The sequence below is a fragment of the Xenopus tropicalis genome, chromosome 3 (genome assembly GCF_000004195.4).
Source record: "Xenopus tropicalis strain Nigerian chromosome 3, UCB_Xtro_10.0, whole genome shotgun sequence".
In the NCBI taxonomy this organism is placed as follows: domain Eukaryota; kingdom Metazoa; phylum Chordata; class Amphibia; order Anura; family Pipidae; genus Xenopus; species Xenopus tropicalis.
The window spans coordinates 121948114-121974284 of record NC_030679.2 but is presented as its reverse complement, the minus strand read 5'-3'; the positions used below and the strand labels follow the sequence as shown (position 1 = coordinate 121974284).

Genomic DNA, 26171 nt, shown 5'->3' with positions numbered 1-26171 from the left:
CATGTAGAACAATGAAAGCAAAAATCTGACTGGTCGCCATGCACATTTGCCCAGCATTGATAAATGGGTTTGTGTTTTGTTACTGTGTTTATTGCTGCTCTTTAATCACTTGGGTATTTTTATCTCCTGCAAGGGGCTCATTGTATTTCTAATTGCTGTTAGAAATGAAAGAGATGAGAGTTGGCTCTTTCCCCAGCAGGTAAAGGTGGCCATATACGTTAAGATCTGCTCATTTGGCGAGGTCGCCATGCGAGCAGATCTTCTCCCGATATCCCCACCTATAGGTGGGCGATATCGGGCAAATGTAGGCTAATTGGAATTATAACGAGCCGATGATGTCCCCGATCTGAGTAAATCTTTTAACCTGCCCGATTAATATCTGGCCAATTTTTAGGCCAGATATCAGTCAGGCATGCCCATCATTGCTGCCCCTAAATGGGCCGATAAGCTGCCGAATTGGTCTAAGGGACCGATATCGGCAGCTACAATCCGCCCGTGTATGGCCACCTTAACACATACACTACTGAGACTACTACTGAATTTTGGATTTTTTATAAAAATTTCTTGGATCAAGAAATTCAAGTGACAATACCTTCAAGAACAAAAAAAGAACTGTTTGGCCACTGTTCTGTCAAGTGAAATTCAAAGGGAAAATAGATACAGCATTGATACATTTCCTATATGTGCAAAATGAGTGAAAAAAATCAAAATACCAAACTAGCTGAAAATATAAAATTGGTATAAATGGGACCTCAAATTGTGTCTTTGTTATGGCCAGGTGACAGGACTTTATCTGCGGCCAACAACTGCAGTGCCACAATACTGTATTCAAGGTCACTGTAATGTAACAGTTCCATAGACACATATATGTGGATGCAATGTTCGGCAACTGTTATGGACATTAAAGGGACGGTTCACCTTCAGGTTAACTTTTAGTATGTTATCCAATGGCCTATTCTTAGCCATTTTATGGTCTTAATCTATTGTTTTTCATAACATAACATTTCATGATATGCCTTCTTCTTCTTTCCAGCTTTTAAATAGGGGTCACTGACCCCAGCAACCAACAATTTTATTGTTATTGTTATTTTGTATTACTTATCCTTCTATTTGGGCCCTTCTCTTTCACATTCCTGTCTCTTTTTCAAACCATTGCCTGTTGCTAGGTTAAATTCGGACCATAGTAACCAGATAGCTTTTGAAGGTCCAAACTGTAAAGCTGCTGAAACAAAATCCTTTAAAAAACACAAATAACTAAAAATGAAGACCAATTGCAAAATGTCTTGGAATAGCACTCTTTACATCATACTAAAAGTTATTTTAAAGGTGAACAACCCCTTTAATCCACCATAGTGTATACATTTGTGTTTCTCGTGGTGCCTAAGCCTGTGTATTTGCCTTAACCCCCTCAGACCTGTGCCCCAGTATGGAGTTATGTTATGCTGCAAAGGCCAGTGGGTACACACTCATGCCTTGTGCATACTCAGCCGTAATACGAGCAGCTCGAAAGCCAACGTTACTAAATACTGCAGTCCCTACCTCAAGTATCAGTGACAAGTTTCTGTATATTTAAACAGTGCATTGATCATACTCCTTGAGAAAATGAAGAGGTTAAGTGCAGCATAAAAGCACAGGGATCTCATGGCTGTGGCACTGCCGCTTTGCTGAACTCCCCAGTAGGAAAGCTGGAGGATTGTGGGATCTGAATGACAGTTACAGGGTTCTAGTTGCCACAGATCTGCCCTATTATTTGCACTGGGTGGAGTGTAGCTGTGTCTAGCTAAGGTGGATCTGATTATGGTTTATGGAAAAACTATACCCTCAAGTAATGTAGGTCTCTATAAAAATATATTGCATAAACAAGCTCATATGTAAAACCCTGCATCTTCTAAATAAACTGTTTTCATGAAAATATACTTTTTTAGTACAGGTATGGGACCTGTTATCCAGAATGCTCGGGACCAGGAGTTTTCCGGATAAGGGATCTTTCAGTAAATTGGATCTCCATAACTTAAGTCTACTAATAAATCATTTAAACATTACCTAAACCCAACAGGCTTGTTTTGCCACCAATAAGGGGTAATTATATCTTAGTTGGGATCAAGTACAAGTTACGGTTTTATTATTACAGAGAAAAGGAAATCATTTTTAAAAATTAGAATTATTTGCTTATAATGGAGTCTATGGGAGATCGCCTTTCCGTAACTCTGAACTTTCTGGATAACGGGTTTCTGGATAAGGGATCCCATACCTGTAGTATGTGCTATTGGGTAATCCTAAATAGAAAATTTCCATTTAAAGAATTAAGGGCCACCTCCTGGGATCATAGGATTCACTGTGCACACAAACAAGCCAAGGCACCCATACATGTTAGGCCCCATCAGCCAATGAATGGGCAGAGTTCTGCCCTTTGCTCCCACACTACTTCTACACTACTTGCATTATTTCCTGTCAGGTGATCTCTGAGGGAGCACACAGCCTATCACAAAATGGTGGCTCAAGGGAAAGGATGTAAAAGGGCAATATTTACTGATATATATATTCTAGTTTGACGAGAATCTTTAATAGGCCACTTAACATGAAATAAACTATCTGTTAGTTAAGTATCCATGATCAGCCATGGCATGTGGACATTACAAAGGCTACAAATGACTGTGAATACAAGATAACATAGGAAGATATACTGGCAATTGATAGGCAGCCTTTGTTGATTGGAGGAAGCAGTTGGAAGTCAGCTAGATTCCCCACCTTTCCCTGCCCTTGACTTAAAGAGGTTTCTGTCTATGACTTAACATACAATCATATATTTACAGTCTGGTGTAGCCTGCATTGTGCTGATATGACATGATGAGCTGATATAAAGTGCCTCTGGGTGTCTGGCTGCGTACAAGCAGCTGATCAGGTGACTGTGCAGATAATTCCATACACTGTGTGACGGGCGCTGGGGGTTAATGGAATGCAGCACATGCCTAGCTGCCTTCTGTCACTCAGGTTCTCAATCTGGAAGTGTTTTAGAAGTGACAACAAAATAAAAATACAAAAAGGAATTTCAGTGAATTCATGACTTGAAATTAAGTCTTGCTGTCTGGTCTCACACTATAACCCACAAGTCATGTATAGTATGGTATTGCAGAAAACCATTTGCAAATGCTGGTAACTTTGCAAATCCAATGCTGGCCCCATTGCCTGTCTGTACACAGTATATTTTAGCATTTCAGTCTCTACTTTAGTCTCAATATAGTTATATATTTTAAGCTCTCCATCAAGTAAAACCCCTACAAAAGAACCCCAGTGCACATATATACTGTATATATACACATACTTATACAGATCTATCTATACACTCACACTTTCAACTATATATACTTGTACCTATACCAACTGAAGATCACAATAGCTTTGGATATTATGCTTGTTCGAGAACTCATCCAAGCCCCTGTTATAGGCAGAATCTGCCATTAAAACTAGGAATTATTATTATCACTAGGAAGGGCATTCCCCAACCTCACTGCCCTCACCGTGAAAACCCCCCCTACCCTGCTTCAAATGGAAGTTCCATTCCATAATCTAAATGGGGGGGGGGGGGGGGGTGAGACTCTGGTGCACTGATCGTTTTTATGGGAAAAAAGAACATCCCCTATCTGCCTATAATCTCCTCTAATGTACCTGTATAGAGTAATCATGTCCCCAAGAGCCTTTTTTCCAGAGAAAACAACCCCAACCTTGACAGTCTAACTCCATAGTTTAACCCTTCCATCCCCTTTACCAGTTTAGTTGCAGTCTCTGCACTTTCTCCAGCTCATTAATATCCTTCTTAAGGACTGGAGCCCAAAACTGTACTGCATACTCAAGGTGAGGCCTTACCAGGGACCTATAAAGAGGCAAAATTATGTTCTCATCCCTTGAGTCAATTCCCTTTTTATACAAGACAGCACTTTATTTGCTTTAGTAGCCACAGAATGACACTGCCTGGAATTAGACAACTTGTTATCTACAAAAACCCCTAGATCCTTCTCAGTTAAGGATACCCCCAACTCACTACCATTTAGGGCTGTGGCACACAGGAACATTAGTCACCACGCGTCAAATCTCCCTTGTCGCGGGCGTCTAATCTCCTGAAATGACCAGTGGGATGGCATACATGCCGGCAATTTGCCAAAATCGCTTAAGTTGCCCCGAGAGGCAACTTTGCTGATTGTGGCACCACGTATGCCATCCAACCGGCGAATTACATTTTAGCTGGTGGAATTAGCGCAGCGACTAATCTCCCTGAGTGCCACAGCCCTTAGTGTGTAACTCGCATTTATATAATTTCTACCAAAGTGCATAACTTTGCACTTTATCAACATTGAACCTCATTGGGCAGTTTGCTGCCCAGTTTTACACAATTAAGTATCATCAGCAAAGATAGAAATAGTACTTAAAATGCCAACAAGTTAAAAAAAGCAACGGTCCAAGGACTGACCCCTGTGGTACAGTAACAATACTGGCCTAATAAGAAAATGTTCCCACAGTAAGTCAATATTTCTTAATTGTAACTGTTTTTCCTGCAGGTTTGGCATCCCTAGCCAGGGTCTGACTGGTGTTCCAGAGTACTAGAGGATCACATGGTGGACACCAGCCAAGGATAGTTACCACCAGCACCTCTTTGGTTCCACCATACAGTAAGTCTATATGACACAACTACATGTTCAAAGCCCTAGGAGGCACAATCCGGCACTGGCCTTAGGTGAAACAGGCTTTCCACACCATTAATGAGTAATTGAGTCAGGAGGTCAGAGTCTCCATTCCATTACTCATGGGGTCCAGAAATATAAAAATATTTGACCCTATTGTGGAAATGGGTTCTGCTTTGCCTTATGAGCAATGGATGTCAGACTATGTTTACATGAGGAGGCGCTGGGATCTTTAGTTCAGCAACAGCTGAGGGACCACAAATTAGACTGAAACAATAACATGCTGCACATTTCAAAGGTGAATACATCAAGGCATGGCAAATGATCATCCCTACAGACACTGTTGAACTTCATTTCCCCTAGACCCCAGTAGATGTTCCTAAACAACAAATGACACAGGCCTATAGGTTACCCATTTGATCTACAATCCAGTGTAAGGCTGATTATTTTAACAAAAATCCTCATATTATGTTGGTTAAAGTTCTCACTCTGCCGTGCATTCTGCTCCACTAATGAGTAATCGTGATTTGTGCCGGCTGCAGACAAATGGAGAGGGGAGTGCACTTCCATGACAAACAATGGCATGCATGGCTGTGGGCGGTAAGTGTGAATACATGATTATTTTTTGCTATTTTTGCTCTGCATGGCGTTTTCAGATCTGGAATTCGAATGTCTGGGCTTGGATAACAGATACTGTTATTTTTCTATAGATTCAGCACTTATAAATGGTCTGAAGGACTTAACTGGTAATACAGCTTCTCTGATGCCATCAGGCTCTAATAGACAATGCAGACTGGGGCCCTACAACAAAATGTATTGTGCATATTGTATTGTGCTTGGTCAGACATTGGCCCTCAGTCATGGCTAATAATGTATCTGCATTTGGATATTTACAGTGTTTATCTCCATTTACACAGCCACATGGGAAGGAGGGCTATGTGATGCTGAGCCTCTGATATGTGCCCATATGGCAAAAGTGCATTTTATTGCTGCCATATTTTATAGAAGAGGGGCTCTTGGCAATGCAGGGGGGCTTTTGAATGGATTCTGGTATCTACAGTTTAACAGGAGCTGCAGGTTGTATATCCCTGGTGGATATACTGCAACTATCTTGTAATTTATGGCAATATATACAATATACAATATATACATTGTACTTTTAATTTAACCATCCCCTCCCCCCATGACGCCAATGGACGTTTTGCAGAACACTATAAGTAGCCCTGTTTTCAAACTCACTGTGCAAGGACATTATTGTGACTTTGGGGTCAGAGAGTCTGCAAAGTGAAAATAGACCCCATCACAGTTTGCCGTAGGGAGTCTACAAAGTGAAAATAGAATTCATCACAGATTGCCAGTGGGGAACTCCATGGCTCTTTATTCTATTTTATAGGATTTTAAGAGGTATATTTATCAAAGGGAAATATGTCCCATTTAAATCCTACACATCTGAATAGTGAGCAGCTGAGTTCCACTACAGTAAACTATGATGCACTGTATTAATACCCTTTAATAAATGTTATTTGTCTTTTCAATTTTCAACAGAATTTTCAACATCAGACCAGGAACAGTGAGGGGAATTTTGACCATAAGGCATGGGGATAAACCTCAATCTGGCTTGGCTTACCTGCACACCCCCTGAAAGAGCTGACCCCCCTGTACTTTAATAGTAGTTTGGCTCTCCTAGGGTAGGGGAGTGCAGCTGTGCTCTCTTTAAGATTGAATAATGGGAAAATATTTGGAGAATTTTCTGAATGAGAGAAACATACAGAACTGCATTTTTGAGCTAAAATTTATTATTTTGTCTCCCCAAAAGGGTGTCTGGTGACAACCTTTTCAGACACAAATCCTTTATTAAGAATATGAATGTCATCTTATCTGCTTCCCCTTCCCACAAATACTGTACAGTATCAGGGTCTGTGTTATGTAAATCATTCACTTTAAGAATAGTAAACAGATTGGTATATGTATTCATTCCATTGTACAGAAGTCAGCTCTGTGTTGTCAGTGGATTGGTTCAAATACTGAATCCATCACAAAGGCCAAACTGCTTCTGTATGTGGTTATTTAAATATCAAAGCAGTTGATCAAAATCGATTAATTGCTGCCAAGATATGTCTAGTTGTCCAACCCAGTAAGGTAAAGAGGTTGGATTCAGATGTACTGGAGACAAGCAAATTAGTCAAATTCTATCCAATCCTAGATTAGCTGTACCCTACATTCAGACAGTTTCAGGTTAATATCCTATAACCATATAGATTGTAAGCTCTACGGGGCAGGGACCTCCTTCATCTTGTGTTTCTGACTCTTATTGCAACTGTACCTTGTATTTATTTGTATTTATTGTTGTACTTTGTATTTATCCATTATCTTTAACCCCCTGTTTGTATTAATGTATTCTACTGTACAGCGCTGCGTACATAAGTAGCGCTTTATAAATAAAGATATACATACATACATAACCATGTTTTACATGAGGTGCTTAGGCCGGATGCAGCCCTCCTATAAACATTTACTTTCTCTTTAAGGCACAAAAATTTAAAAAATGCAGAAATAAATTCCTTGTTTAATATTAATATTGTCCCAGGAAGCTTATCAATCACACAGGCTGATCACTGATGTCAATGCAAAGTTATTAATGATCACTTGGAGAGTGCACAGAGTGTTCCGTGCGCCCAAATGGAAGTAAAGATAAGAGACTACACTACTTTCAAGGTAAAAGCAGCAGGCCTAGAAGGCTATTTCTGCTTGTTTCCAGCAAACTAGACTATGAGCCATAATTTGTTTGCTCAGATGAAACCAATCAGTCGCTGTGCCCAAGTCTGATAAAGGAATGACATGTTTACGGGGGCATTTAACAAAGACCCCTTAGGCTTTCTGTGCTGATCCATTTATATGTCTTTTAAGTGCTCAAGGAGGCACGGGCTGGAAAAGCTGAAGGCAATTGCATGTTCCAGGAACATAAAGAACTTGTTTCCACATGGATAGAAACTGAGGTTAATCGCTTTTTTGTGATCATGAAAGGAGAAATCAAAGTAGCACTGGGTTTGTTTGCCTTTGTGTTCAGTTTTTAAAGGACATGTTCATTACTTTATTGTTTGGAGTTAGCTGATAATGGATACCAGAGTGGCTGGCCATAACCTCCTTATCAAGCCCAGAAGGGCACATAGCCTAGTGGCACAAGGGATGGACAGCATCCTAACAGAAGTGGCAGAGAGTCAAATACTGCAGGTATAGATTTAGCAGAAACATCCTCCTGTTACTGTATACTGTATACCCACACATACAACTATGCCCCCAACGGATTTTCCCTGTACTACACTAATATTAAATATAAAGACCGGGGTACACATAACAATTGTTCTCCTTTATTTTTACCTAGCTAGCCTGAGGGTCAGGTACACCAAAAGCATTACCCTGGGTAACCAGCTATTGGAACACTGCTGAAAACAGCCATTTTGACAGTTAAATGTCTAGTCAAATGTGATTGGAAAACTTGTGGCTAAATAGAAGAATGTCACTTCCCTTTTGTCCCCTTTTCACTGAAGCCCTGTTGCCTGTATGGGTATTATTTTGAATAAGAAATAACATCTATTCTATATAAACTTTACAGTATACAGGGATATGATCCCTTAACTCATCAGGTGACTGACTGATAATGCCACTTATTGTTTTGTTGTATGTTGTGGATGGGACATTGCCCTTTAATACCAGCATAAAGGTCTTTGTTACCAATATGCATGATATGGGGCAATCAATTAACATAAGCCATCAGAACCAAAAGCAGAGTAACCTGCCTAAATAGCTGGCACCAACAAGAATAAAAATCATTCATTTTAAATGACATACCTTTATGTATTTGCTATCAAGCCTGGTGCTTTGGACATCTTTTGGGTGTTGTATAAATAAATAAAGCTCCACCCAGTCTATTCACAGTCTAGTCACAGTGATGACTTGGGTCAGAAAGCCCTGCAAAATGAAAACTCATTGGAGTTTTAAGAAAAAAATATCAAACCTTCTACAAATGATTCAGATTTATTATTACATGTCCAGTATCAATGGCCATTGAATTACTGCTTTCCTTCTGGACATACAAGTATCTGGTAGGGGATGCAGAGGCCCTTGCTCCCATATTTGCATCTCTTAAAGAAACCTCTGTAACAATGAATTAGTTACTTATTAGGAATGGATCAAGTAGGAGGAATGCCAAAAGAGGAATCACAAATGGCATCTCCCTTAAGGGCAGGGTACATGGGGAGATTAGTCGCCGCTCCACAAATCTTCGTTGTCGCGGGCGACTAATTTCCCTGCAATGGCATCCCACCAGCTAGAATGTAAATCACCGGCGTGATGACATACGCGTCGCTGCGATGTCCCGCAGTTGTCAGAAGTTGCCTTGAAAGGACTTTTAGTCTGCTGACTTTCAGTTTCTTATGCACATTAAGCATAAGGGTGAAGACACATGGAGCGACTAGTAGAAGCTACTTGTCACGGCTACTAAACACCAGAAAATACCCTGCCATAGACAATACTGAGAATTGCCTCTGCTAAAACACACGTAGAGACAATTATAAGTAAATGATCAGCATTGTCTATTTTAGTAGCTGTGACAAGTAGCTGCTTCTAGTAGCTCCGTGTGTCTTCACCCTTAGGGTAACAGCACATGGAGCAACTGCTTCAGTTAAGCTTTCCAGCTCAGCGCGCCACTAGCAAAACACTTTTTTTTTGCCCCTTCAAAACCCTGAATTGAGCTAGAAATCGCGTAGGTGGTCAAATGCCTGTGTTCCATGATCTTTAATGCAGGGAATGTGGAGCAGGCCTCATCTCATAAACAATTATTTATGAGAATAACAAGGGCAGTGTCAGAAGTGGTGCTGCTAGTTGTGATAAAGTAATGTACAGATGTAATTAGGGCAAGCTAGTGCCCCTATACACACGATTAAAGAGTTTGGAGAGGGCTGTGCTACTTGGTGTTGCTCATTTCATTTTAGAAGGAATAAATAAAGCACAGTATATATATATATATATATATATATATATATATATACACACACATATATATATATATATATATATACAGTGGCAGTTTGGGGCCCCAATAGTAGGCATGCTGAAAAAGTCACAAGCAAGGGCCACACTGTAGAGTAACATTGGCCCCTTCTATCATAATCTAAACATACACATATATAATTTAAAAAGGAGGCAATGCATTCATTTGTCTAAATATCTGTTTATTGCTGGAGGCTTGAAAATATGTCAACGACCACTGTCCATGTTGGAAATTTCAAAGAAACGCCTGTTAGAAGTCATAAGTAAGAAGGAGGGTAAACGAGTGTGTACTCTAGCACAATTCTTGGGTTGAGGAGGTACAGCTCAGGGCTTTCTGTCAACTACTTTCTATCACCAAGTACAAACTGCTTGTGGCTTGCAGTGCCTAGAGAAGAGATCCCCAACCTTTTTTACTCATGAGCCCCACTTAGATGCAACAAGTGTTGGTGAGCACAAGCATGAAAACAATCCTTTGGGGATGTCAAATAAGGGCTGTGATTGGCTATTTGATAGCCCCATGAGGACTGCTGGCCTGCAGAAGGCTCTGCTTGGAGTAACTTGCCTCAAACCAAAAATGTAAAAATGGCCACCTACTTTGAGGCCACTGGGAGCAACATGTTACCCCCGAGCCACTGGTTGGGGATCACTGGTCTAGAGAATGTATTCACTGAAAATGCCTTGTTGCAGGCATGAGAGTAGCTAATGGTATAACCATATCCTTTTAGCTGCCAGCGGCCTTATGCCAGATATGGCAACTGGAAAGTGCCCAATGTCTATCTGCTTCTGCAGTGGACAAGCCTTTCAAATCCTGTAGGTCAATGAAGAACACAGCTAATCTGGGAACTGTATCAGTAGCACCATACAGCTGAAATATATACTTTCCCATATTAATTTTTCTCATCATTGTGTAAAAGAATGTATCAGGAAGCTCCCTAATACAAGCCATAACACTAAAACCATTTTCCTTCATCACATCACATTGTGCAAATCGGACATGAAATTAAAAATGCAAATAAAAGTGGTAGAATATTTGGCACTAAAGTATATTATATTAGCACCTTAATCATACACATATGCCCCAGAAACACAATAATAAGAGCACAAGTTGACTGGCTGGCTGAGAAGACTATAGGTACATAAAAAGCAGCATTCAAGGCTCAGTGAGATATCTCCTGATGAGTAGGCCATGGTTTGTATAATACCAATATTGAAAAGTAATGTGTCCCAGGGTTTTATTCCTTTCACTGATGGGCATTTTGTTTCCTGGAATATGAAATACAAATGCCACAGAGGGTTGGAAGTGTGCTAAAGTACTGTGCATAATATTTATACACACTTTAATCATTTGCAGATATTTATACACATACAAAAAAGTTGTTTTTTTTTCAGAACATTTATAAAAGCACAAAGTCATAAGAATCTCTCCATTACATTAGCTATACAAAACATGAATAAATAGTCATAGATTTCATGTGATTTATTTACATCTAGGTGTGCTTTTTTTTCTCAGAGCATAACTTAAATTTATTTATAAAGGTAGAAAATCCAAAGCAGAAGGGATATACCTATATGATGAGAAAGGAAAAAAAAAAATTCGACCGGTGTGCGGCGGCGGGAGCGGATGATAAACAGTTCAGACCTTACAGGAACGGTCTGTCCCTGAATTTGTCGAAGACGTTTGACTACTTAATAAAATACCTCTGGGTGAATAAGAAGTATTCCTTAAAGCCCTTTCAAGCCAAGTGACACTGTGATTGCTGATTAGGCAGCGATGCTTGGTTTAAAAATTAAGGGCATGGCCCCCATCTCTATTAATTTCTCCAACAGCACCTAGGAAATGAATATATTTTACTTAATAAACCCCTCTCAGTATCTAGTTACTGTAGTGGTATATATATTTCTATATATAGATATATAAGAAAAAAAAAATAGTGAGAGAAAGGGGTGACGTCGCTTAAAATAGAACTCCGTTTGCTGGTTTAGCATTTCAAAAAATACACTGGCTTCTTGTAATTGTGTTAGTGGCGGATAATATAAGCACATATATAATAACTGCTCGGGTACGAAGGACTTCAACATTAGGAAACAATCACAGGTATCATTGTAAAGCCACATACTGTGGCCATAAAGGAAGAGCTAACTAAAGTTATTTAATGAAGTTCAGGAGCGTACAGTTGGGGCACTAACTGCTTAGCCTACTCACTGCTCCAGTTATTGCTTCGGTGTCTTTAAGCCCCCCCACCCACCCACCCTCCTCCTTAAGGCGTTATGCATCTGCAGAGATTTGCCCCTGATAACACTGAAAGTCATAATGCCAACAGCGGCCACGGGGGAAAAGCAAGAGACTGTAGGCACGGCACATACAACAGGTTATTAGCTCTGTTATTACACTAATCATCTAAATCTCGTTTGCACAAAAATGGAACGACAACTTTTGAAAGGCAAGCAAGCGATTCCCCATTTTACGCACTTCAAGCGTTGCGCTTTTTTTTTTCTTGTTCACTCTGTCTCTGAGGTAGAAAAGAAAAATGATTGTCCCATAAACTAGAAGCAACGTACAAATTCCTTCGAGAAGCATCTGCTAGGGACAGTTACATGCAGCTGCAAAGGTTATACCGTGAAACGGGGGAATCGAATGGTACTGTTTGGATCTAGCTACGAAAATGTTAAAGTGCGTGTCCCAAACACTGCCTGGTAAAAATCCAACCGTTAGCATTCTGGGTGGGTTATGTTCAGTTAAGGACGATGAAGGCCTGCTTGCAGTTTTTTTGTAGTGCATGCTCTTTTCAAGGTGAATTTCTTTAGATTAGGGATAAAAACAAAAACTAAAACTTGACTGCCATTTGGGGAAAAACAGCAAGAGATTCTGGTACTGCAAATACACTGAAAAAAAAGAAGGAGCACTGATATCATATAGAAAAACCTTTCAGGCTCCATTAATTTACTCTTCCCTTGCTATAGAAAGGCAAATGAAAAATGCCTGGAAGTCTTCTTGTGAACAGAAAAGGGTAAGATTCCAGTTACAAAATGATAACAGGTTTACATAAAAACATGGAATCATTAAAAAAAAAAAAAAAAAACATCAGCTTGTAGAGGAGAGGCTGTGGCAACAGATAACGATTATGAAAAGTAAGCAAGACTGACACCAATAACAAAAAACACAATATAATAGACATAGCAAGTGGCTTTATAGATCTCCGAATAAAGGCTAGAAGGCGCCAGCGTTGCAATTTAGACTGTGCTGGGTTTGGTGCATTAGATGCACGATTCTGTGAAAAAATATAATAGCAGCATTCTCACTGTTCTAAGCCAAAATCACTGAATCAAGACTCAAAGTCCCATCCAGATTTCCTTGGTGGCTTCTTATTGGATATTATAGTAGCTGTAAACTAAAGGTCTTGCCGTATAGCAAGATTCTTTTGACATATTCCTTCATACCATTTTCCAGATGTGAAGTGAAGCAAAAAAAAAAAAAAGTTTTGGTGTTGCTGGGAGATATTATGACCTTTTAACTGGGCCAATTGTACCGGCAATAGACCAGGTACCAGCTGGATGAATATTGTTATCTTGTTTATCAGCCAACAACCATTTCCAGTAAATAATATAGATAGTTTTTTCCTCTTGAGTGCTTCCTGGTGATTCTGGAATGTGGTCTTCTCGAGTAGATTTGGCTGATGGGTTAGCAAGTGATATTGAGTGTAAACTGAAACCCATACAGCTCCTTCGGAAAAGGGGGGAGGGAAACAGACTGCTGGAAGGTCTGAGTTTACAAGTTCACGTGCAAGATAATGGTGTGAAAGCCAATAGATAACAGTGTCTGATGTGAGAGCAATTGGGAGTAGTGTGACGAACTGCTAGAAATCTCTCGCAACCATCCTTCCCCCCTCCCCTTTTTATCTTCTCTGATTGGCTGTTTAAAGAGCTGTAATTTTGGGATTGTCCTGTAGTTCTATCCTCTTAAGACCAGAGCTGGAATATCCTTCATCACTGCAGATGCTTTGCATACTCCCCCTCTCATCCAAGTCACTCACACTACTGCTACTGCTGCTCCAATCCAGATCTGCAGTTAAATAGTCCGTGCTTTCTACGTCCACATCAATTTCCTCTGTGGAAATAAAGTACCAGGAGTCAGCAATAAACCCAAAGCAAAGAAATACAGCTTTCAGTTGTACTGACAAATACAAAAATTAACTTTAAGTATGATGTATCCAGTAATATTCTGAGACAATTTGCAATTGATTTTTTATGATTTTTTAGTTATTCAGTGTTTTTTTTCAGCAGCTCTCCAGTTTGGTATTTCAGTAGCTATATGGTTACTGAGGTTTTAACCCTAGAAGCTAGGCAATGGTTTGAATGAGAGACTAGAATATGAATAGGAGTGTGTAGACCCCCCCCCCACACCCCCCATTTAAAAAATGGAAAGATGCAGAGGAGAAATGCAAATAATTAAAAAAAAAAAGAAAAAAAATAATTAATGAAGAGCCATTACAAAGGTTATTATGAATAGTTAAAAGGTAACAAAGTTGAACCACCCCTTTAATGAAACACATGGGAAATGCATGCAAACATGCAATGCATGCACACAATAATATATTTGCAGGTAGCAGATAAAGGGTTAATGGTGTGTCTCCAATTATTTGAGCCGCAGCGCAGCACAAAGGGACCATCTACTGGAAACCACTGTGTTAAACTGTACAGTTAGGCCAAGCACGAGTTAACTGAATGAATCAAGATTTTTGAAAATAATGCAAAGAGATTATGAACAGTTTATTAAGAAAATCTATTTTTTTGTTGTTGCTGTTGATATAAAACAATAAACTGAAAGGGGGATGGGGTATAAGTTACCTCTGTCCGAGTCTGATCGTTCTGAAGACATAGCTGACCCTATACTGTCCATGCGCGTCCTTTCCACCCCAAATTTTTCTAGCTGCCTTTTTAGATGTCGCTGTTCTCGTTGCAATTGTTCAATTTGGTGCAGAGACCTTTTGTCACAATCTTCAAGTTTCTTTAAAAGAGAAAGAACAAAAGAAATAATAAGTATTTGGTGTATGTATATGTATATATGTATATATATATATATATATATATATATATATATGTATATATATATATATATATATATATATATATATATATATATATATATATATATATATATATATATAGACACACACACGTTAAAAAAATAATATAACTTTAGCTTACCTTAATGTGCGACTTTGCTCTTGTTAATAGACTTAATGTGGTATGCCTATTGGATTCAGGTCCAAGAGGAACCAATATCTTTAGCTTTTCCAGACATAATCTTAAATGGGCTCGTCTAAACAGGAAAAAAAGAATAATTACATCCACATTAGAAAAACAATCATGGCACAATATGCTTTTCAGTTACACATAACAAAAAATATGAACTGGAGAGTAAAGTAAGGGGGAAGGTTTATGTAAAGCCTTTTAATTTATAAAGTATGAATCCCAATTAATGAAACATTTATATAATGCAATGCACAGAAACTGAAAGCTGTGAAATTTGGAAGAACCTGTTTTTAAGGACATTTTGAATTAATGATTGCAAATATACAGAGCAAGGCTTTGACAGTACACACAGAACTCTGGCTTGTACCACAGCCATACATTACAGTATTTTGTGTGTTTGTGTGCACACAACAATGGAGGCTTCTCCATGAGGGTTATAGTTATTAATTATGACAAACTAAAGTCTATGGTGAGGTACGGAAGTAGTATGGCAGTGAAGATAAAGAATTTCCTTTGCTTATAATAACACATACCTCCCCCCCCCCACTCAAATGATACGTCTTCACCCTTTCTAGTCTTATACAAACCATTTATATAAATCATGAAAAACACATGACTCATTCTTATCTCACGATATAATACTATGGCTGGGTTTTATACTTGTCAGGTGCAAAATGGACAGAAATGCTAAAGAATGTTGTAGCAGGTATGTGGGGAAAATTAATTGCTGGGTATGAATATTTAATAACTGTGTAATGACAAGACATACCTGTTCTTCTCCATTTCATTGTGGGTTGACCTGAAATACAGAAAATAACCAAGTTATTTGTCATATCCTCTTCTTTAACATCAGAGTGGCATACGTATAGCTATAAAAATAATAGGTGCCCATGAAATAGCATTAGACAGTATTAGTAACATTTCTGGCTCAATCACATGTCACATTCAGCAGATAAACATTCAGGTCCTAATGAACAGAATTATGTTAAAAGCTCCTGTTTCAGTTACTAAGGATTATATGTTTGTTTAACAGGCTAATTGCGGAAGTGCGCAGTACAGAATTATCCTTAATGAAGGTCAACGCTAATATAGAGGGAATGAAATGGACCCAAAGATATGTCACTAGACATTAACTATTTTCCCCATAGTAAATACAAAAGTAACATTCCCAGCCAAACAAACCTATTTCTCCAAACAGGTGAAATAAACACCCCTACTACCTTTAAAATAGAATCAAAGCCATCATTAGAAATCATCAGGCCCCATTCTACTTAGTTCTCAGGGTTGAATTTTTAGCCCACCACCCACCTGAGCCCCCTAGGTGGTAGCAACACTATGGGGCTGATTTACTAACCCACGAATCCGACCCGAATTGGAAAAGTTCCGACTCGAAAACGAACATTTTGCGACTTTTTCGTATGTTTTGCGATTTTTTCGGATTCTGTACGAATTTTTCGTTACCAATACGATTTTTGCGTAAAAACGCGAGTTTTTCGTATCCATTACGAAAGTTGCGTAAAAAGTTGCGCATTTTTCGTAGCGTTAAAACTTACGCGAAAAGTTGCGCATTTTTCGCGTAAGTTTTAACGCTACGAAAAATGCGCAACTTTTTACGCAACTTTCGTAATGGATAGGAAAACTCGCGTTTTTACGCAAAAATCGTATTGGTAACGAAAAATTCGTAAAGAATCCGAAAAAATCGCAAAACATACGAAAAAATCGCAAAATACCGATCATTACGAAAAAAACGCAATCGGACTCCATTCGACCCGTTCGTGGGTAAGTAAATCAGCCCCTATGTATAACGGGACCCCAATTAAGATACAAATACACCCATGTAAATCATACATCTGACCAGGCCCCCAATCCACTCCATATGGCTGGTGGGGCAGACATGTTATGGGGACATTCTGCCTCTTTGCACTCTAAAAATGTGACTTTTGCATCTATTGGGGCCATAATGCCCATAACTGAAATACCTTAAACGGTGGCCCTATGCACAGCACAGGCTGAAGTATTCTGAGCACCTCTGCAACTGGTCTATATCTTGGTTTTGTTATAAACTCCAGCTTGCATAATTATCCAGGCATACAATCCATAGGCTACAGTTGGTTTTGTGCATAACTATAACAATAGTTCCATGTAAGGAAAGAACTAGGACACACAGTACTACTTGTGGGCAGCTTTCTTGTCGTGGCTAGAAAATGCCCAAAAATATCCTGCCATAGACAATACCGAGAATTGTCTCTGCTTAAACACACGTATTGGTATTGTCTGTTAGCTCCATGTGTCGTTGCCCTTAAAGGCAAAAGCACATAGTTGCCTCTCCCATTGTATAGGCCAGGGCTGTCCAACTGCAGGACTACTAACTGGATGTGGCCCTTCAGTGCACATTAATGGCCCAACCTGCTTAATGGCTCCATAGACTTCACTGATATATATATATGATATCATCATTTCAATTTAATACGGCCCTCAAACATGTTATATGAAAAATAATTGGCCCACTACATGCAATAAGTTGCACAGCAGTGGTACAGGTTATTGCTAGCAGCTGTGACAGACAAAAGAATGAAGCACGAGTCAGTTATGTCAGGGACATGTCAAAGTTTCTGTGCCCAACGGCAGTATAAAAAACAATAGTGTTGGTGACACAAAACGCTCACAAAATTGTGAAACACCTCAGTGTGAAAAAAAGGAGAAAGAATACATTATCCAATGGCACATAAAGCCTTCATTGTGCCCTGTATTGAACAGCTATAGAAAGCCCAATGTCCCAGAAGAAACAGAAGTGCTAATGGCTAACAATATCCCTGTGCAGCCGAGTGCATTTACTTTGCAGAGCAAACAGTGAAAAAGTGCCAGCGTGCTCTTGCACGTGAGTCACTAAAGGGGCGTGTAAGCACGTGCCTAACTACTGCCTCAGTGCAGCTTCCCCTAGTGAAATCTGACACGTAGGGGCCCATTTATCCAGCTGTGTATAGTGTTTACACCACTGCTACCCAACTTATTAGGGCTCTGGCACACGAGGAGATTTGTCGCTGGCGATTTTTAAAATAGCGATTTGGCGACAAGACAAGTGACAAGACGCCAATGCTAAATCAATGGAAATCGCCTGCGTCAAAACATACGAGGCTACTTCAAATCGCCTGCTGTTTCAAATCGCACACAGACCCTTTTCTGAGCGACTTGAGTAAACATGAGGGGGGGGTTAACTGTTGAGTGTACCATGGGTAGCAGATCGCCTGGAGCTCAACTCGCATGAAATCTCTTCGTGGGTATTGTCGTGGCGACTTGTCGCCAAAGCGCCAGGAGGAAAAACGCAGGCGACAAATCTCCTCGTGTGCCAGAGCCCTTACATGTAGTGGGATGATTATTTTTATCTAGTATGTTTGAGGGCCAGATTAAAGTAAAATTATGAGACAGTGAAGTTTATGGAGTTTTAACTTTGCAAGCAAGCAAATAGCAGGTAAAACCGAGTGCTTGTTTTAAAATGCATATTGAAGTAAAATTCTTAATGAATCAGATAAAAGTGAGTGTAGGACTGGCCAGACTGGGGATGCATCGCATCCCCAGTCTGCATCGGAGTACATCGCAATATATGGACAAACAATCACTGTTTTGCAGGAGGGAATTGCTTGGTAGCTTAATGCTTAATGCCCTATATATATTAGTAATGGGTGAGTGCAGAGGACTTTGTGGGCACAACCTCACTGCACTCTTGCCTAATGGTTTAAAATTTGTTGAAGTCTATAGAGCCTTTTCCCAAACTGGGGGTCATAAAATTTCTTTAAGGGGCCACGTGAAACCTGCGGGCGCTCAGTTGAACAGCCTTGGTTTACCCCAAAAATGGTTGCTGTTTATCAAGCTGTGATGGTATTCCTGCTCACGACTTAACATTCTCAGCACACACACCAGGCAGAATCCATTGCAGAAGTAAAAGGGGTGATATTTATGAAGCCATGTACCTTTCTTTGCTCTAGAAATTGACGCCATCATTTTACTGCACCTCTGATTAAAGTTAATGGGACAAGCTGAGGCAGAGAAGAAAATATGGTGCAAATGGTGGTTTTTACTCAGCTTTTTTTCCAGCAGAATTTTACACTCAAGTGTTACATTACATGTAGCGTTGCACATAGTAGCACAGTGTTGCAGTGATGAGGTGTGGTGTGTTTGACATCCACAGCTTGATAAATATTCACCTAAAGTCACACCATCTGCTGCCAAGGGTCGACATCCGTCACACACAACTGTGCTTATGGGTCAGGGCCAGGGAATGCAAACTGAGGCACAGGATAATTCTCCAGTGTTTCCTATGTACATTCCCTTTTATTTCTGTTGGGCAAGTGAAAACCTATGGAGGCTGCTTTTCAAATAGAATACTAAACATGGAGTTTTACCAAAAAGAAAGCAGGTGTGTAAACCCACCCCCATTCCCTAACTTTGGAATATTTTTCCTTTATTTACTGCCATGGCATACACTTTCTATGACAAGGTATCTCACTGGCATTTGCCATTCTTTTATATGAACTGAGGTTTTTTAATGATTTATGCAGGCAGGATTTTACCAGGTATCTGAATCCCCCCAGCCAATGGGTTCTAAAAGTGAACCCTGTATCAATCACTGGAATTCACTTAACACTTTCTTGCAGGTTACTGTCTCTTTAATTGAACAAAATTATGCAAATCCTCCTTTAGTTCTTGCCATAAACCCGATTCCTTTTAATCAACTAAGTTAATTAATGAATAAGATTCATTCACAGGACTAGGATTTGTAAACAAACCTTAGAGTAAGAACATAAATATTTTATTTGGTTAAGGAGCTCTTTGCCTACTCCAGTCAATACAGCCTCATTCACAAAATAAGTGTGGGCGCCATGGATAAGGCGTAAGAATGAAATACATTCCTGGCTTGGGTGGGAAAGAAACGTACTAATCAAACACTTCACTGGCAATTAAATCACTGCACATTATTATACTGTTTAGTCGACAAACTAGAAAAACACGGGCGACCTAATTAAGGAAGCTACAAATAAGGGCTTTCGGTTTTGATGATGATTCACACATTCTACCTACTGCTCAGCTTGTACCCGGACTATAGCACAAAGGGGCGTATTCTCTGCATGGGCATTAGCCAATGGAGAAGCATGACAATCCACCAAGGTCACCTACCATTTAAGTGAATGTCAAATGCATGATGGCACAGGTACCGGTGATTTTCCTAATGAAATTAATATAAGGAGGCAGTTTCATCAGTTTCAGTAAGTACCAGCAGCCAAATGTATGATAATAAAAGTGTATTCACATTAAACATTACTGGGATGATATAAGTATAAGCCGTTTTTTTACACTTCTAGTAATCTACAGCAGCCAATCGGTAGGTAGCATTCACCGGCAGGCTGTTAGAAAGAGTTAAATAATTTTTAGGGCTAATTACTGGATTTGGTCAAATACCAATTCCTCCACAGAAGATTTGGCTGAAGCTATTTCAGCTTATCTTGGTGCCTGTCCCAGCCCTGAACAGGGACCTGGCCCAAAGTGCAAGTGAGGAGACAGAGCAGAAAAACAACTGGAGGAAAGCAGTGTGACTGGCTGTTAGGGGACAAGGAAATTTGAAATGCTGATTACCCCATGTGTCTGCTTTTGTACACACGTCTTACTACTTTAATCTGTAGAAGTGTCCAGATTACAGCTGTATTTACAAAGGAGGTGCACAATTGCATTTTAGGAGCAGAGAATGAGGGTTATTCTGATTCTGGGTGACCGGATGTGAAATTAAAGGCAAATATTCTACATGGATCAAATTTTCCCAGGATAGTAGGTATTTAAAACATATTATTATCTGCTATGAAAGGGACCAAAGCGATAACTAGCCATGTGGCTATCTTTTGAAAGACTGATTTAGTGCATTTCTTATACTCCCCATGCATGGACATAATAACGAATCCAGTCCTTCAGGCACTGTGGGCAGCAGATGTGGGTGAGCTAATCAATAAGTTACAGCTTTTTTTCACACCCACGTCACTTTTTAAGGCTCAATCAAAAGAAGTCGTTGGCACAGCGGCATGGTAATAGAATTAGTGCAAGGGAATGTTCCCAAGACTGTGTGACTCAGTGCGTGCACAGCACAGCTGATACAATATTGTCTTTCTCTGTTATACTGTAGAAGCAAAATACGGCCCACTTTAATCCTTGTAAAAGGTTGACAGAAGGAATCAACTGGGAGCCCGTATTTTAGCTCCTCATGCCCTATGCATGAAACAAAGTAGTAGATGCTGCACAGGCCCGGACTGGCAACCTGTGGGTTCTGGCAAATGCCACAGGGGCTGCTGTAAGATGCCATAGTCAGTCAATATTTATTGGGCTGGTGGGGAGATGCTTGGGCCTCTGTGTACTTAAAAAGCCAGGGCCTAAAGTGAAGTATTTGAAAAAAAAAAAACAAAAAAAAAAAACTGATTTAATATTTGACTAATGGAAACTAGAAAAAAATAAAAATAAAATGTCAGGAAAGTGTTAAGTCCAGAAACGAAATTTAATGTGGGAAATATTAACAGGTATGGGGCCTGTTATACAGAATGCTTGGGACCTGGGGTTTTCAGGTAAGGGGTCTTTCCATGAAGTCTACTAAAAAATAATCTAAATATTTAATAAGCGCAATAGGATTGTGTTGCTTCAGGTATGGAATAATTATTTCTTAGTTGGGATCAAGTACAAGGTACTGTTTTATTATTACAAAAGGGAAAATATTTGTAAAAATGAAAATTAATTAAAATGGAGTCTATGGGAGATGGCCTTCCCATAATTCAGAGCTTTCCGGATCCTATACCAGTGTCATTATCAAAAGTGATAAAGAATAAAAAATGAAGAGCAATTAAGAAGTGGCTAAGTACAAGCCCTTCTAGAACATACTAAAAGTTAACTTAAAGGTGAACCACCATTTTAATGCATACTTTAGAATTCAAAGTAGGGGTAAGGGATCTATTATCTGGAAACCTATTATCAAGAAAGCTGCACAGTATAGGACTGCCATTTTCTATAGAGACCCAATGATTCCCTTTTTTCTATATAATAATAAAACAGTAGCTTGTACTTGATGGCAAAGCTGCATGAATCCATACTGGGGGGCAAAACAACCCTATTGGGTTTATTTAATGTGTAAATTATGCTGAATAGCTGTACAGTATTGGGATCAAAACACTCTGGAAAATCCCAGTCCCAAGTACAGTTTTGCCATGCTATTGCCTGTACAAATTAGACTTTACCATTTAGTAGTGCATTTCATGTGCATTAGGTTCATGATTCCTTACTGCTTTATAAACTGGTCAAATCACCAATAGTAATTTACAATGTTAGCCCTCTCTCATTGTGAAGACCGGTAAGATGCCACTTTCCCCATGAGCTGCTTTAGAAAACACAAGCTGAACTTATAAGTGGTTGTATGGAGTGCTGAAGGTGCACTTTGCAGTCCGCCAGATGACACATGTGAGACACATGTGAGCACTGATGAATCCGTGACACAATTTTTAGTGATTAGCATATTGCAGCATTATAACAGGCAAAAAATAAACCCCACGAGACAGAGAATTCTGTCTTACCTGCTATTGCTGCTTTTCTTTGATTTGCTTTTCCTCTTCAAGCCGTCCCTCTCCTTGCTATTGTAAGGCAACATGGAAGCATAACCATGCTCGGCTTCTATACGGATCAGAACAAACATGTAATGTGAGAATTAACAGGATACTGCATCCCTTCCTCTTTCTCAAAGCACAAAGATGGGAGAGAAGAGTTGCTGGGGAAAAAACAAATGCCCAGCGCTGCAGGAGTATTCAACAAAAATACAATCCATTTCCTGCAGAATATAAATAAACCTATCCTTTAGGAAAACCACAACAAGCAGCACACCATCGTGTGCATAGTCTGCTGCGGCCAATAACAATGCCTTGTTAGACTATTTTTTTTTAAAAAATACCCAAGTAAACAGATTAAAAAAAAAATGAGGGTCAATTAAATAGCTGCACACATGGGTTATTAAATATCTATTTTACCCTGCATTACATTGCACTAATTCACCAATACTAGTGCTGGCTATGCTGCACTCTCTATATTCACTGTCACACTTGATCTAAAGGAATAATTCATAACACATACAGTGATGGGTTACTCATGCCCAATTACATTCAGCATACACTAGGGATAAATGAATGACATGTAAAGGAACTCATCTCTATTCTGTTGCCTATTTTGTATGGCATAGAACAGCAGAGGGTATCCCCAGTGTTAGACCCATGGGATCTAGGATAGTCAATCCAAGTAACATTATATATATATATATATATATATATATATATATATTATATATATAGCACCCAGGTCACAAGTCTGCAGATTTCAGCAAATAGGATCTCCTATATCCCATATTGTGTGTGTGTGTATATATATATATACACACACACACAAACACACACAATATACACATTCATAAATGTATATTTATGTATATGCAGATGAATCCCCATGCTACAGAACATGATGAAGGACAGCCTCAATTTTTCATGCACCACACTGCACCATCACATGCCTTCTCTCATTATTTTATAATAAAGATAGACGTGCAAAAATAAGCATTCATTAGCAATTCTTAGAAATCCTATCATTTGGTAGCATTGGGTGCCAATGATGTTTAGATTTTTTCTTGCTGTGTTATTGCAGCTGAATGGCTGAATGGAATAATGCTCTACTGCAAAAAAATGTTTATTAGAAAAGCCAAAACCCATTTTTGTAAATGGAGGCCCTGCAGCTTGTTATAGTGTGAGCCCGCTAGCCTTAGCTAAGAATTATATGGTATGGCAGATGAGATTGCCACGGAGCCAGAGAACGGGCCTGCACAGAGGGAAAACACGAGCATGATGTCATAATATTTGCACACACTGCAAACACCAAACGAGTATGATTACAGACAGGAGAGGGCTAGTGAGCCATTGAGATGTGACCACAAACATATAGATTTCTATAAAGAATCTACATCCTGGGGTTCCCCTGCTAAATGGCATCTCCCAGCAGCCATGGATCACACTGACTTGTAAAAAGGATGCTGGGATCTGTAGTTTAGCAGCAGCTCAAGGTTGCAGATGCTTCAGGTGATGGTGCATGGATTTATATGCGATGCAAACATGTTTCTAGATCTCTATCGTAAGAAACGCAAAACTGTGGCCCTTCGGCTGTTGAATTCCCAGCATCCCCAACTGGCATTTACTGGGTGCAGAGAGTTGTAGTTGCTCCAACAGATGGAGGCTACATAATGGAAATCCCTTTCTGATATATGTATATAAATATATATCTTAATTGTTGAACAGATCATGGCAAATATCAGAACCAAACATTGTATTGAGAAACCAAGGCCCTGGGCACTGCAGGCTGAATAGTAATGCAGCTCAGAGAGGTCTTGCATGAAACACTCCAGCTGTGCTTGATCTGCAAACCTGAGCATCCTACTTACAGCTGTGGGATGCTGGGAGTTGTAGTCCAGCAACAGCTAAACGATTGCAGAATACATGGTGAGTGCAGAAATAGCATATATTTTCCCTGAGATAGTAGGTGCATGTTTATTTCTATCTATACATAACATAAATACAATATAATATGCTCCCTTGCACAGACACATATACTGAGGGCCCATGCCCTTCTCCCCTACAGCATATAAACAAGATGAAGCTTGTGACTTGTAAAGGCAGGACAAGCAGCACACACACAGCCCCTCTCACCTCTCTCCCTCCGCTCTAGATACTCCGCCGCCTCCAGAAGCATCTGGATGTTGACACAGACCGGGGCCGCCATTTTCCCAGCACCAGGGAGTAAGCAGGGGGTGAGAGAGAGAGAGCCAGGGACAGACGTGACGGACACCGAGAGGATACAGGGTAGGACAGTGCACGGAATAATAGTGTCCGAGAGGAAGTCACTAAAAGCACGGCCTAATGATTGTACTGTGTGACAGGGGGTGAGTATCTGCTAGGCTCGCTGCCTTTATCCCCTCTTTGCGCCCAAATGTTCTCCCGGTGCCTCTGTACCCGAATGTATATACTGCTGGAAGCTCTCGGGATTTTTGTTTATCGTCTCCTGACAGACCCGCCTCAACCTAACCCTCCCCCTCTACTCGGCGCCGCAGCCCCGCCCATTCGCAGAGTGGCGACGAACTATTGGCCGCACTGTTTCATGGTAGGCGGAGTTAAACCCACCCTGCTGTTCGCGGATTGGCCGGGAATCTCCACTGGACGGACAAACTGGGGGCGTGGCGGAAGATGAAGGCGAGTGCTACTGTCATCTTGCTGAGCCTTTGATTGGGCGGCTGGGTTGACAGCGGTATATCCGCACGCTTCTTTCTCTCGATTGGTCAGACTGTACGAATTGATCGTATCTGTGGAGCAGACGGCGTATGGTGACGTCATCCGATTAGGGGTGTTTGCGTGGAGTGTGAGGAGGAATATGTACAAACAGGGACACATATGTTCTTCTCTATAATCCGAGTATCGTCTGGAAGGCTTTTATTGCTGCTCGGCTCTATAGCCACATTCACTTTGTAGGCTAGGTCTATACAGGCATGATTTATATCTGCAACAACTCTTCTTAACGATTAGAAGCTGCTGCGGAACTACATATCTTACTACCCCCCCCCCCCCCCCCCCCCCCCCCACTGCACTTAGCTAAGGGAGATGCCAGGCTGAGGGGATCGTAGTGCATTACCCCTCAACCATTATGTACGAGCGGAGAGAGTGTGGCAAATAGCTAAAGGAATAAGGTGCTTTGATATGCCCACATATGCCAGCCGTTGCCAGGCTCTGACAGGAAGCTGGAGGGAGGGACGCATGACGTTCCCGCAGGCGGGCAGCTGTCACTCAAACCAGAGCCCCTCTATGTAAGGTACGGGCCGCATTGTCTCTTTAAATAGCCAGCATGACGTCAGCGATGTTCAGCTTGGGGCTCTCCAGGTGTCTGCGGGCAGCCAATCCCAGCCGCACTACGGGATAACGATACTCCAGGCAATCACATGGCTACAAGTGGTACAGGTGTAGGGCCCCCCATCATTTATATAGCCCTTAAAACCAATTATTAATACCCAGCACTCTGTATGAAGGGGCCCCATATGTTACCCTTTTTATGTTTAGTATGTTTATGTATTAAATAGGGAATTATGAACCCCTC

The 26171-nt window shown here is 40.3% G+C and overlaps 1 protein-coding gene across 1 annotated transcript; it reads right to left on the bottom strand.

Annotated features, from left to right (window-relative positions):
• Positions 1 to 12891: 12891 nt before the first annotated feature.
• mxd1 (MAX dimerization protein 1) lies at positions 12892 to 25099 on the bottom strand. The gene is given in 6 exon segments (NM_001078760.1): positions 12892 to 13830; positions 14571 to 14730; positions 14931 to 15045; positions 15748 to 15777; positions 22574 to 22670; positions 24737 to 25099. Coding segments are annotated over 6 exon segments (666 nt in total). The 5' UTR covers positions 24810 to 25099; the 3' UTR covers positions 12892 to 13639.
• Positions 25100 to 26171: the final 1072 nt, after the last annotated feature.